The sequence below is a fragment of the Phascolarctos cinereus genome, unplaced genomic scaffold (assembly GCF_003287225.1).
Source record: "Phascolarctos cinereus isolate Bilbo 61053 unplaced genomic scaffold, phaCin_HiC Scaffold_4;HRSCAF=312, whole genome shotgun sequence".
Taxonomy (NCBI): Eukaryota; Metazoa; Chordata; class Mammalia; order Diprotodontia; family Phascolarctidae; genus Phascolarctos; species Phascolarctos cinereus.
Genome location: NW_027555847.1, coordinates 711,491,408 through 711,504,420, shown reverse-complemented (window position 1 = coordinate 711,504,420; position 13,013 = coordinate 711,491,408). Strand labels below are relative to the sequence as shown.

Sequence of the window (13,013 nt, the reverse complement as noted above, 5' to 3'; positions counted from 1 at the left end):
AATCAAACCATATTTCCTGGCAAGACACAAAGGCTGGCTGGAAAGGTCCCATCCCATGACCTGGCTTCTCATGCAGCTCTCAAATCCGACAGGGAAGTTTTGCCGTGGACATTTCCGGGAACAAGAGAAGGTCAGCCTGCCTGCTTTGCGACCCTCGACAAGGTTGCTGGTTGATCCCCAAGAGTGTGGGGAGACGCGAGGGAAGAGAATGCATTTTACACAGCTCAACAAAATCCCCATGGAGCAAACAGCTCCCTGACAGCCCTGGATGAGGACGAAAATCAAGGTGGCCTTAAGTAAGTACGTTTAGCCCCATCTCACAGACAAAGAAACTGAGGCCCCGAAAGGCGACCTGATTCACCCAGAGGCAGAGTTCGAACCTGGGTCGCCTACCTCCAGATCTTGTGCTTTTTTTCGGTACGTGCTCCTTTAAAGGGGTCACCCCTGCTTCTGAAGCCCCTTAGGAGCAGGGAGGATCTCACTGTTTTCCACAGCGCCTGACCTGGGGTCCTGCCCACAGTAGGCGCCAAGTATCTGTCAAGTAACTGAGTAAGGAAGTCCCTTCCAGGGATGAATTTGAACATCTCTCCCAATTAATTCCACAACAGGTCAATTTAACAATCACGCAGGCTCAAAATACAGAGACTGTATGAGACAAATTCTCTGCCTTCAAGCAGCTTACGCTCTAACAGCGGGAGACGTCATTCCCATTAATAGCCATAATGAAAGGTAGGACGTGTTACATGCAAAGGAGGGATGTGCTAAAGGAAGGAGTGCCCCACAGGAGAAAGAGAAGATGGGATAGTGATGCAGAGTGCCAGAAGGGACAGGTGAGAAGAAAAGTCAGGATACAGAGCTAGGGAGGGACAAAGCAAAAATCAGAAACCAGGATCCCCGACCTTTGATTCAGGCTGAGGGAGTGTGAGGAAGGGGAAAGAAGCAGGGAGAGGCAGAGGAGGGGGAGGGGAGACCCAGGCCCAAAGTCATCACAGCAAAGGGGTGATGGAGGCAGCCGTTTGGCCCTGCAGGGAGGAGGCATCTCAATACTGCCGCTGAGCCTGGGGGGAACGGAATATCCATACCTTTTCAATAACATGATTCCCCCCAAAGCGAGTTACAAACTCAGCCGGAGAGGCGACCGTGAAGTCCCGATGAAGGTCCAGTTTCTTCTGTTCTCGTCCTCTTTTCACCAGGTGCAGTCCTGACATGCTGGGCCTGGAGACGAAAGATGAAGAACGGAGTCAGTGGAAACCTGGAGGCCTCGGCTCTCTAAAACACGCGGCTCAATACTTGGGGGGCTCAGTGGAGAGTGACCGAGTGAAGCTGCCCTGAGGAGGCCATCGGAGGCGTTGGAGCGTCAGGAGCTGGAAGGAACCTTGGACATCTGGACCGAGCCTCTCATTCTAGAAGGTGAGCAAAGAGGCCTGGGAGGTGACTGGGCAGACACAGAGCGTCTGAAGTTGTTCCAAAAGAACACAGGCTTCCTGAGGGCAGGGACGGCTTCACATGTGTTTCTGGCACCATGCCTGGCACAGATGTTTATTGATTGACCGAGTGATTTCCAACTTGACAGGAAAAACCAAAGTTTCTCTCTGCTGGCATGGCCTATGGATGCCGCGATGTGGCATTAAAAGAGAATATCAGCAAGATAAATGGTCCCCCAGTCTAGCTCAGCACCCAGGGCCCCGATGGCCCTGGCAGATGTCCAACAATCCTGTCCTTCTGACAGCAGGCCTCACACCTGCCTGCCTGCCTCCAACATTGAGTTAAGAGCCCATCAAAACATAACTGCCCCAGCTTCCCACAGCATGGCGGGGGTGGGGGGAGCATTCTTATTTCAAGCCGAGTCCCCAAGATGGGCAGTTATTTTTATCTGTTTTTAACTTAAGGTGTAGGAGAGCCAACTAGGGCAATACTTAAACTATCCTATTCATAGGATGGTGGGACTGGAAAGAGCCTAAGAGCCCAGAAGCCCAGGCATCAGAGCCTGGCAGGCCCTATGAACACAGACCTGTGGGCGTCAGAGCCGGAAGGGGTCTGAAAGACCCTCAATCCAGCCTCTTCAGTCTGGATGGAGACTAAAGCTCAGAGGTTCGGGTGGCCTGTGCTGGGGTCTGGTGAGAAGGAGGAGTATTCCAAGGGGCCTTGGCCACTTTGAGAAAGAGCTTTCATTGGTGTAAGCCACAGGTCACACTCAATGACCAAGGAAGGCTTCCTGAGCTGCAGAGAAATCAGGGTGCAGAGCCGTGCAATGGGCAAAGGAGAGGAGCCGCCCTCACCCAACGCAGACATCATTCCTCTCGCGTCTGGTCCCTGTCCACCTCTAATATGCTGGTGTCATAGACACATATTAAAGAAGTTTCATGGGCAGGAGGGGATCATTGAAAAAATGATAATGGGGAAAAAAACAGATAAAGTTTTAATTCTAAGATTCAGAACTGGAAGGTATCTTAGAGGTCAACACCCTCACTTTACAGATGAGGAAACTAAAGAGATTTACTCAGAATCTCATGACCAAGATGCTCGTGTAGTAAGTATCTGGGAAGAAGATTCGCACTCAGGTCCCTGATGCCAAGTCTAGAGCTCCATCCCACAGGTCCCCCGGCTGCCTTTAAAAATTTCCAGACCTCAGCTACACAGTCACAGACTGTTACAGCCAGAGGGGAACTGGGAGGCACAAAACGTCAGGGTCAGAAGTGACACTGGAGATCCTTGCTTCGTTTCTTAAATTGCTGACCCTCTCATTGTACAGAAGAGGAAACTGAGGCCCAGGAAACAGGGGCAAAACTGGAACTCGAACCCAGGTCTCCGGCCTCCTAGCCCAGGCCCCCTCTCTCTGCTGCCAAGGTCACCTTAGCCACAGCCAACACGCAGCACTGGAATACAAGCTGTGAGTGGTCTGAGGGTGAACAGATGGGGAATTCATGGCCTGGTTGTGCCTGGGCCTGTACGGTGTATCATGGGACAAGCTCCCTGCCTGTTTTTCATCAATAAAAATGGAATAATAACACACCCCTACTTTCAGAGGCTACTTTGGGAACATAAAATACACCCAATTAAGTTCCCTGAAAGAATGCCTGCCTGCCTCCTCTCTCTTGGCCTAAATCTTATTCGTTTTTCCATGTCCAGGTCAAGGCCTGCCTCCTTCAGGAAGCCCTCCCAGACTACACCAGCCTGGATTGAGCTTGACTACTGTCTGTAACACATGAATTGATGAGGAATTCTCTTAAATATATTAATTTATTATATATTATAATATTAAATTTATTATATCATTAATACTGGGCTCACCTATCTCTGATGATCTTACCATCTGTAACAAATGGCTGAACAAGGAATTCTCTTAAATATGTTAATTTATTATATTTTTATAAAATATATTAAATTATATCTTAATACTGAGCTCGCCTCCTCTTGGAATCGGTAACACATCGGGGGGTTTTTGCTTGATTTTTGCTTTTCGGTGATGCAATTGAAGTTAAGTGACTTGTCCAGGGTCACACAGGTAGTAAGTGTTATGTGTCTGAGACCGGATTTGAATTCAGGTCCTCCTGACTCCAAGGCCAGAGCTCTATCCACCGCACTACCTCGCTGCCCCTAACACGTGGTTTGATAAGGAATTCTCTTAAATGTATTGATTTATTATATAACATGGTATTAAATAGATTATTAATTATATAGTATTAATACTGAGCTCTCCTACCTCTGACACTCTGTGACACCCAGCTTGATAAGGAATTCTCTTAAATGTATTGATTTATTATATAATATGGTATTAAATAGATTATTTATTATATAGTATTAATACTGAGCTCTCCTACCTCTGGCACTCTGTGACACCCAGCTTGATAAGGAATTCTCTTAAATGTATTGATTTATTATATAATGTGGTATTAAATAGACTGCTTTTATATAGCACTAATGCTGAGCTCTCCTACCTCTGACAGACTTATACTCTGTGACACCCAGCTTGATACATGGATTAATTTTTCCCTTTTCCAAGCAAGGCTGCAGGGTTTCTCTCAGATACTTTTCCCCGGCCCCCAGAGCACTCACTCCAAGGAACTCCTCAAAGCCAGGTCCCCCAACAGGCCCGGCACAGTAGCTCTCGTCGTCAGCCCTGCTCTGATTCTTCACAGGCTCTGGCTGCACAGTCCCCCTGTGCCCATCTGCCACCACTGTCACCTTCTGCATGCATCTCTGCCCCTGCTCCTGCTGCTGCCTCCTCTGGCAACATATCCTACCTGGGTACAGCAAGCAGTCGGCTGCCTGAGAGCCTCTCAGCTGGAGAAAAGTCACTAGGATGCTAAGAATTTAACTTAAGAAACCAAGCTTCTCTCTTGACCCCCCCAAAGACGATCTATTCAAAAACCCTGGTTGTTGGTAGAGCACCCCAAGAACACGACTTAGGGGCTTACAACAAACAGACCAAACACCCAGGGATGCAAAGAACAAATCCTCCTCAGGAGAAAAGATAGCGGGTAGCAAAGAAGACAAAAACCTGCTTTCATATGGAAACCCTGCCTTGCTCTTTTTTCGACGTGACTTCTTATATATTATCTTAGAGGGGAAAAAAATGCTGCTTCCACACAGCCTTCTCCAGAGAGCCCCTACTAACTAATGTTCCATGGAACACCAGGTTCTGGAAAACACACTGGGGAAATGCTGCCCCGGGTGACAATGTCAAAGCTCCCTCTTGTCCCAGACTCTAAGGAAAATACAGGTACTGAGCACCATGTCAGGGAGAAAGTGAAATCATTTATGTTAAGAGCTGCCTTAATTTCATAAGCCAAGGGTGAAAAAAAAAAACTTGAACTGAGTCCTGCTGGTCTAAAAACTCAAGGGATGACAACTGGGCCCCCCTCCACTACCCACACTCCCATTTGCATATCATATCCTCCTAAAGTGAACTCTAAATCTGCCCACTGGAAGACTTTCTTTACTAGAGGGTGCATGCCCCACAAAGCCTCCCGTGAGCCTCAGGGTGGCATGGAGGTGACCCCGAAGGCCGGATCCCAAAGCGCCCTGGCTGTGCTGGGCTGGGGCTGCTGAGGGCCCACCCACAGCCAGGCGAGAAGGTCAGCAGCGTCAGGAAGCTTGAAATGATGACGTCTGGGGCTGCCCCTTGCCGTCCACAGATAAAGCAAGCAGTCCGATTGCCGTTTACCCACTGTTGTCCTTACAACAGGGGAATGTCCCGTGCCACTTCTCAAAGTCGGTTTCTGTCCAGCTGGGCTGTTCTCTGGCTCACAGTCACTCCGTGGTTAAAAGTCTGCTTACTTACTTAAAAGTCTGCACTCCCCACACAAAACCCCCTAAGGAGCCACATCTCCCACAGCCACTCCCACGCAAGCGATGCACCAGAGCAAAGGTCAGCCCCCACCTCCCTTCAGGGGCAGGGGCGTTTCTGGATCCCGCCTGCTCCTGCAGCCCTGGCAGGGGATGCCCGCACAGCGAGGCATCAGGCCCAGGTGGAGCGTCCGGGCTGGTACATCGGCAGCCCAGGGTTCGCCCTAACCGGAAAACACAAAAGCGAATGTGAAGGCAGACACGAGCCGTCACTTACTTGCATCGGGAACCCGGGAAACATCCCTTGCACTTCGCAGGGCTCATGCCTACGCTAGTCCTGCTGTCATGGGGAGCAGCTCCCGTGCTCCCAGTGGAGCCATCAGCACCCAGGCAGATGCCCCGGCCTCCAGGCTCCGGCCCCAGGGACGAGGTGCAGGAACAAGCGAAGCAGCGCCAGGGCCAGTGGCTTCCAGACACCATCCGAGAGAAAGGGGCGCTCCCCTTTAAACGTCCACGACTCGCCTGCGAGGGGAAAACTGTCTCCTCCACCTCCTCCTCCTGCTCCTCTTCCTCTCATCTCCCCAGGCAGCGAAACCTACCGAGACTTGGGCCGGCCTCCCGTTCCATTCTGAAATAGGACCTGCCTCCGAGTTTCCAGGGCAAGGCTCCACGGGCCTCCGTTTCTCTCTGCTCCCCTCCCCCGCACCCCAGTTCCTTCCCATTCCGGAGGCAGCCGGCGAAGGGCTCGTTAGCAGCCCCAAGTGGTGCCCGCTAGTAATTCTCCGGACGTGACCTGGGGCAGACCGAAAGCGGCCACAAGTATGGTAAAGAGAGCCTCTCAGAGGTCGGAAGAGATCTGGCTCCTGAAAAGCGACCGGCGGAGAGCAGAACAGGCCTCGGCTCCCCTCACCAGGGGCGAGGGGCCAGAGGAGCCCAAGGGAGGGGGCTGTTGGCCAAGAAGAGACGCATCAGCATGAAACAGAGAGGGGCACCGGGCACTTCCCACAGGGAAAGGCCACGCTAAGCAGGAGCTCCACCACCGGGGAAACTGTCCCCCAGCACCTAGCACCCAGCAGGCACGAGAAACGCTGTCCAAATGGGCAGTCTCTAACGCAAAGGTCAGTGGCACAAGTATTATTACCCTCTTTTACAGAGAAGGAAACTGAGGCAAAGGTTCATGGAGGTGAGGAGAACAAGCACTGCTGGAGTCATGTCCGACTCTTCGTGACCCCATCTGGCGTTTTCTTGGCAGAGATACTGGAGTGGTTTGCGATTTCCTTCTCCAACTTGTTTTACAGATGAGGAAACTGAGGCAAACTGGATGAAGTGACTTGCCCAGGGTCACACAGCTAGTTAGTGTCTAAGGCTGGATTTGAACTCAGGTCTTCCTGACTCCAGGCCCTGTGCTCTATCCACTGTGCCATCTCCCCGCCCAGACATGAACAACACCACTGTACGCTAATATATAACAATTCTATTTCAGGAAGAGATCTAGATCTGGATAGGACCCTCATCGGTAGATGAGAAAACTCAACTAGCCAATGGAAACTAATGTCCTGGCATGCCCCCTTACGAGTAGAGGGGGCCATAGTGGCCACAGAGTTCAGCCCCCTTATTTTACCAACAAAAAAAGGAGACTCAGAGGGGTTTAAGTAACTTGGGGAGGGTCACACTGCTTTGCAAATGTCAGGCAGAATTTGAATTCAGGTCTTCCTGAAGCCCAGGGCTTTAACCACTATGCCAGCTGCTTCTTCTGTATGCCAAAGTTAAATTAGAAGGTCACATGCGGAGGCAGTTAGGTGGCGCAGTGGATAGAGCTCCAGGCGTGGAGTCAGGAGGACCTGAGTTCAAATTTAGACACTTGACATTTACTAGCTGTGTGACCCTGGACAAGTCACTTAACCCAATTGCCTAGACAAAAAAGCAAAAAAAAAAAAAAAAAGGTCAAACACCCCTGCCTCCATGCCATCTCTCCAGATTCTTCCTTGCCAAATGGAAGTGGTTATTTCTCAAATCTGCCCCTTATTTACCCTTCAAACACTTGTAGTCTTTTTTCATTTTAATTAAATAGATAGATAGAGAAGGATACGTCTATATACATTTATATGTCTACATATGTAAGTAGGCATATACACACATGCATGTATGTCAGTACATGTTTTACCTCGAGAGGGCACTCAAACCCAGGTCAGGGGCCAAGTCCTTATCTATATATCTCCTATCCACTGGATAGGGGAAGCTAGGGGGTAATGGACCTGGCATCAGGAAGACTCCTCTTCCTGAGTTCAGATCTGACCTCAGACACGTAGCAGCTGGGTGACCCTGGGCAAGTCACTTCACCCTGTTTGCCTCAGTTTCCTCATCTGTAAAACAAGGAAATCGCAAACCGCTTCGGTATCTTTGCCCAAGAAATCCCCAAATGGGGTCACGAAGAGTCGGACATGACTGAAAAACGACTGAACAAAAATCCACTCAATAAAAATGTGGTGAGAGGACAAATTTTCTTTCTGAAGACTATAAGGAGGAAAAAAAATCTAAATGCTGAAGGACTGAGGCACGCTGCAGACAGCTCAGCTCCCATATCTCACCCCTCTTCATGCCCACACTGGTAAGGCACTTAGAAGCTGGTAGAATAAGCATTCCATAAATACTGTTACCTAGCTATACATACTATGTTCTGGGCACTCCACCAAGCACCAGGGGGGACAGAGAAAGGCAGACACAGACCCTCCAGCTGCTCACATTCTAATGGGGGGGGGGGTGCGGAGGCAGCATGCAAACAGCTGTGTACAAAGGAGCTCTACACAGAGCCAATCAGAGACAACCCTACAGGGAAGGCCCTAGAATTCAGCATTCCTTTTTTTTTTCTTCCCCCAAGTGTTGATCAGATATTTTCCCGTGTCCCGACTTCACCAAGTTCTGAAAAAGACAGAACAGCTTTTAAAAGCCAGAGAAGGCTCAGACGCCGGAGGGGAGAAGATTCAAAGCTGGTATGAAGCAGCTAGCCTTGGCCTTCCTATCGGCCGGTTAGTTATATGGATGAACCAAAGCGTAGATCAGCTCACAAGGTTCAATGACAGATTTTTATGGACTTGGAGTCAGGGGACCTAGGTTCAAATCCTGAATCAGACAGCCCCAGGCTGTGAGAATCTGGACAATGCATTACCTTCTTAGAACCTCAGTTTCCTCATCTGTGGAATGGGCAGGCACCACCTAATCCACAGGTTAGAAAGTAGACTTTTAAAAGTTTTTTTATAACTGTTTTTTAAAAAAGTTTTAAAAACTGGACCCATCGTCATTGCCGTCATTATTTTTATTATTATTCTGCGTAGCCACAGTGAAAGAGGGAACAGTCAGATGCTCTGATACCATAAGGGATTGTTTTCCCTCTTTTCCCCGCCATCTTTTTCCCTCTGACCCAACAGATGGGGAAGCGAGGGCTGCTAACAAATAGCTCTCCTTGGGGCCATCCACTCAGGCCCCTACATCTTCTCTCTGGGAGTCAAAGATAAGCTGACTCTCACACTTCAGGGTGGGATAGGGGTTAGAAATAAAAAATCATAGCAACGTATTTGACCTTTCAAAGAGAAAGTATTATTATGCCCATTTTACAGATAAGAAGAAGAAACTGAGGCTAGATCAAGAAAGGGCCTTGTTCCTTCTAGGTCTTCTAGGAAGTGGAGATGAAGGCTCTGAAGTGTCAGAACCCAGGCTCCTGCCTCCTCAGTCCCTTATTCCTTCCATTACTCCAGAACCCCTTTTAAATATTTCAAGACCATGCCCAAAACAAAGTTTGTGTGGGTGCCAAGCATTTGGATTTCTTGTGAACAGTTTTGCTGCAGTTTTGGTCTCGCGTTACTGGCTGAAAATATCCAAGAGCCCTTATCAAGTGGCTAAATTCAGCTTGATACCTCAGGGGGGAAATGTAAATCAATGAGAAGGTATGGAGGGAAGTAAGGAAGGGAGGGAGGGAGGGAGGGAGGGAGGGAAGGAAGAGAGGAAGGGAGGGAGGGAAGGAAGGAAGAGAGGGAGGGAGGGAAGGAAGGAAGAGAGGGAGGGAGGGAAGGAAGAAGAAGGAAGGAAGGAAGGAAGGAAGGAAGGAAGGAAGGAAGGAAGAAGGAAGGAAGGAAGGAAGGAAGGAAGGAAGGAAGGAGGGAAGGAGGGAAGGAGGGAAGGAAGGAAGGAAGGAAGGAGGGAAGGAGGGAGGGAAGGAGAGAGGGAAGGAAGGAAGGAGGGAGGGAAGGAAGGAGGGAAGGAAGGAAGGGGAGGAAGGAAGGGGAGGAAGGAAGGAAGGAAGGAAGGAAGGAAGGAAGGAAGGAAGGAGGGAGGGAAGGAAGGAGGGAAGGAAGGGGAGGAAGGAAGGAAGGAAGGAAGGAAGGAAGGAAGGAAGGAAGGAAGGAAGGAAGGAAGGAAGGAAGGAAGGAAGGAAGGAAGGAAGGAAGGAAGGAGAAAATTAACTGAGAACTGATAGGGCAGAGGGCCTGACCTGTGCATTGGGAGACTCTAGTTCCGTCCCAGGCCAGCTACAGTAGAACGCTGGGATCTCGGGCCAGGCCCTTCCCTGAGTCTGGAGGACTCAGTTTCCCCCTCTGTAAAGTGAGAAGGCTGCACCCTCATGGTTGAACCCTCATGAATCTTTTGGTCTGGAACCACGTGGAGGAAATGATGCCTCCTTTCACTTTGGGACGGGGAAAGAGAGAGATGGCCAGAATGGAAGTCAGGAGTGGTGATTTCTTACAACCATGCAAGGTCAGAGAAGGAAGACAGGTTCAAGTTCATCAGGGCCAGCAGTTCTCTACTTTTTGGTCCCTTTGTACTCTTTCTTTAGGAGGGGATAGGCAATGGGGTTAAGTGACTTGCCCAGAGTCACACAGCTAATAAGTGTTATGTGTCTGAGGCCGGATTTGAACTCAGGTCCTCCTGACTCCAGGGCGGGTACTCTTGTCCACTGTGCCACCTAGGTGGAGTCAGGAGGACCTGAGTTCAAACCTGACCTCAAATACTTCCTAGGTATGTGAGCCTGGGCAAGTCACTTAACCTCAAAGGCCTCAAGAAAAATTATCGAGGACTCTCCCCCAAAGAGCTTTTGCTTATGTGGGTTATATCTATGAATATTCACTATCATTAGAAATTAAAATGTTAGTATTGTTATGAAAGTAGTTTTGGCCTCTTGGATCCTCTGAAAAAGTTTTGGGGACAAGGGTCTCTGGACCACACACTGAGAGCTGACAGTCTAGCCTAATGGTCACAACCAGACTCCTGGGATCAACACAGTTATGGCCATAACTCCATCTCCTTACAAGAAATGTCAGCTAAGTAGCCAACTAAAGGATGCCGGGAGACGGAAGACCTGAGCTCAACTCTGGCCTCAGACATTTACTAGCTGGGTAACCCTGGGCAAGTCACTTCACCCCATTTGCCTCAGTTGCCCCATCTGTAAAATAAGCTGGAGTAGGAAATGGCAAACTACTCCCAAAAAAAACCCCCAATGGGGTCACAAAGAGTCAGACACGACTGAAAAACAACATAGAGGTTTTATCAAATGAGATAAAATGTGTAAAGCACTTTACAAACTTTAAAGAGCTATGTAATTATTATTATTATTATTATATAACCAAACATACCTCCTGCAGCCTGAATAAGGAATTGGTTTTACAAATGCATGTATTATAATTTTTCCAATGTATGCAGATGCACTTGTGACAAATAAAATAAAAATTCCTTAAAACAGTTTTTGTCCCTGATATTCTTCAGGAATGGTTACTAACAGTATAACTACTATCACGTGGGAGTATTCCCACTCTGAATGCCCCAGAACACTGACCTCATCCAACCCCTTGCCTTTACAGATGAGGAAACCGAGGCCCACCAGGAGGCAGGGTGGCATAGCCCAAGGGCATACCAGGCTCAGCAGAGCCAGGCCCAGAGCCCAGGTCAGGCGCCACCTTCCCAGGCTCTCGCTCCGCAGTAAGTCTGGGTTATGATCTCACTCAGAATTCTCCTTGGGTGGCTTGGCCAAAGAGGAAGAAGGAAGAATCTCATTGGGGAAGACGATGGAAAGATGGCGGGCCAGGCCAAACAACCCGTCCGGTTTGGGGCCTCTTCTTTCTGGACAGTCGGTCAGTCAATGAGAGTGTAAGAAGGGTTGCCTCTGGGTCTGAAGGTGAGTGCAGAGCTCTCCCCTCACATGGAGGCTCTCACTATCGGGTACCTCTAAAGACCCCACTCAGCCTCCCAGGGGACACGTCCCCATCACTTCCCTGCTGGAAACTGCTTTTACCTCAATGCATCAAACAAGGAGTTAAGAATTTAGAAACTGAACAGCAGGGGAAACATAAACAAAGAAAGTCCACGCTTAGCACTTATCCCCTATCAATGAGTCCTCCCCCACCTCCTCCTCCATCAGCAGACAGCTGTCCCTTAAAGGCACAAGGCAAGGCGTCCAGCGGCTGAGGTCTGAGGCCACTCCGGGCAAGGGACATTCAGGACATGGGGGGGCTCGAGGCCTAGCTCTGATTCTCCAAGAAAATGGACCGGACTGGACTGGACTGGACTGTCTCTGAGGTCCAATGCCCAGCCTCTGATTTTAAATCTCTAAGCAAGCCTAGAGTTGCCTATGAAAGACAGAATGATTTCTGCCGACAGCAGATTCAAAAGAAAAGTAGGAATTTGAGCAAGTCCTCATCAGGTTAGGGGAAAAAAAGAGAGTTGGGGGAGAGGACAGGAGGGGGAGCTCTGCCACGGATGACCTTGGTCAAGTCACTGGGCTTCAGTTACCTCATCTGCAAAATGGGCATAATAATGCTTACTCAGCCTGTGCCATGGAAACGTAATCTACCAACAGCATTATCTCCACCGCTCTGGCTGAATAGGAATGGTTCTGACTCTCAGGACTGCTGGGAAGAAAGAAAACAGGAAGGATGATGGGCCAGGAATTCCCATCCTCTAGGGCCTTGGCTTCTGCTTCTGCTAAATGGGAGAGTTCAATGAGATGTGTTCTGACGGAAGTAGTTCAGGACCAGAGAAGAGGGAGATTTGGAGCCCAGGGTTGTGGATTTGAATCCTCCCAAGGCCACTGAAATTTCTGGGCAACTTCTCTCTCAGGGCCATTGTTTCCTTACCTATAAAATGAAGCAGTGGGACGACATGATTTCTAAGGTCCCTTGCCACTCTAAATCTATAATTCAACAATCCTTCCCCCATGCTGAGGCCTCTTATGGCTCCAAGAGTCCAAAGACTGTTAAAGCTTAGACACCTGGGACGGCAACCCTTTCATCCTAAAGAGAAACTGAGGCCCAAGGAGGTAGAATCACAGCGAACAGGTGGCAAGGCTGGGATCTGAACCCAGGTCTTCTGGCTTGAGCAATTCATGGAGTCAGCATGGGACAATGGAAAGCATGCGGAACCTCGAGTCATGAGACCCAAGTTCAAATCCTGACTCTGCCCTCTCCTACCTGTTGGACCTCAGGCCTTAGTCTCTTTTTCTGGAAAACAAGGCAGATGGACTATAAGCCTTTCCACCTCTAAACCTTGGGTCCGTGGTTTGGTTCTTTGAAAGTCAGACTCTATCTTTGCCTAGAAGGGACCCCAGAGGCAGGACTCTAATCCCTCACTTTATGGAGAAGGAAACTGGGACTCTGACAAGGTTTGCAGCCTGCCCTCAGTCACAGAGCTAAGTGGCTGGACTTGAACCTACATCCTACCCCTCCCAGTCTAGCCTGCAC

General features: G+C 49.4%; 1 protein-coding gene across 1 annotated transcript in view; it reads right to left on the bottom strand.

Annotated features, from left to right (window-relative positions):
• ACACB (acetyl-CoA carboxylase beta) overlaps positions 1-13,013 on the bottom strand; it is a 115,943-nt gene that overhangs the window by 81,401 nt on the left and 21,529 nt on the right. The window contains 1 exon segment of the mRNA XM_078154385.1: positions 1,083-1,215. Coding sequence (XP_078010511.1) covers positions 1,083-1,215 — 133 coding nt within the window.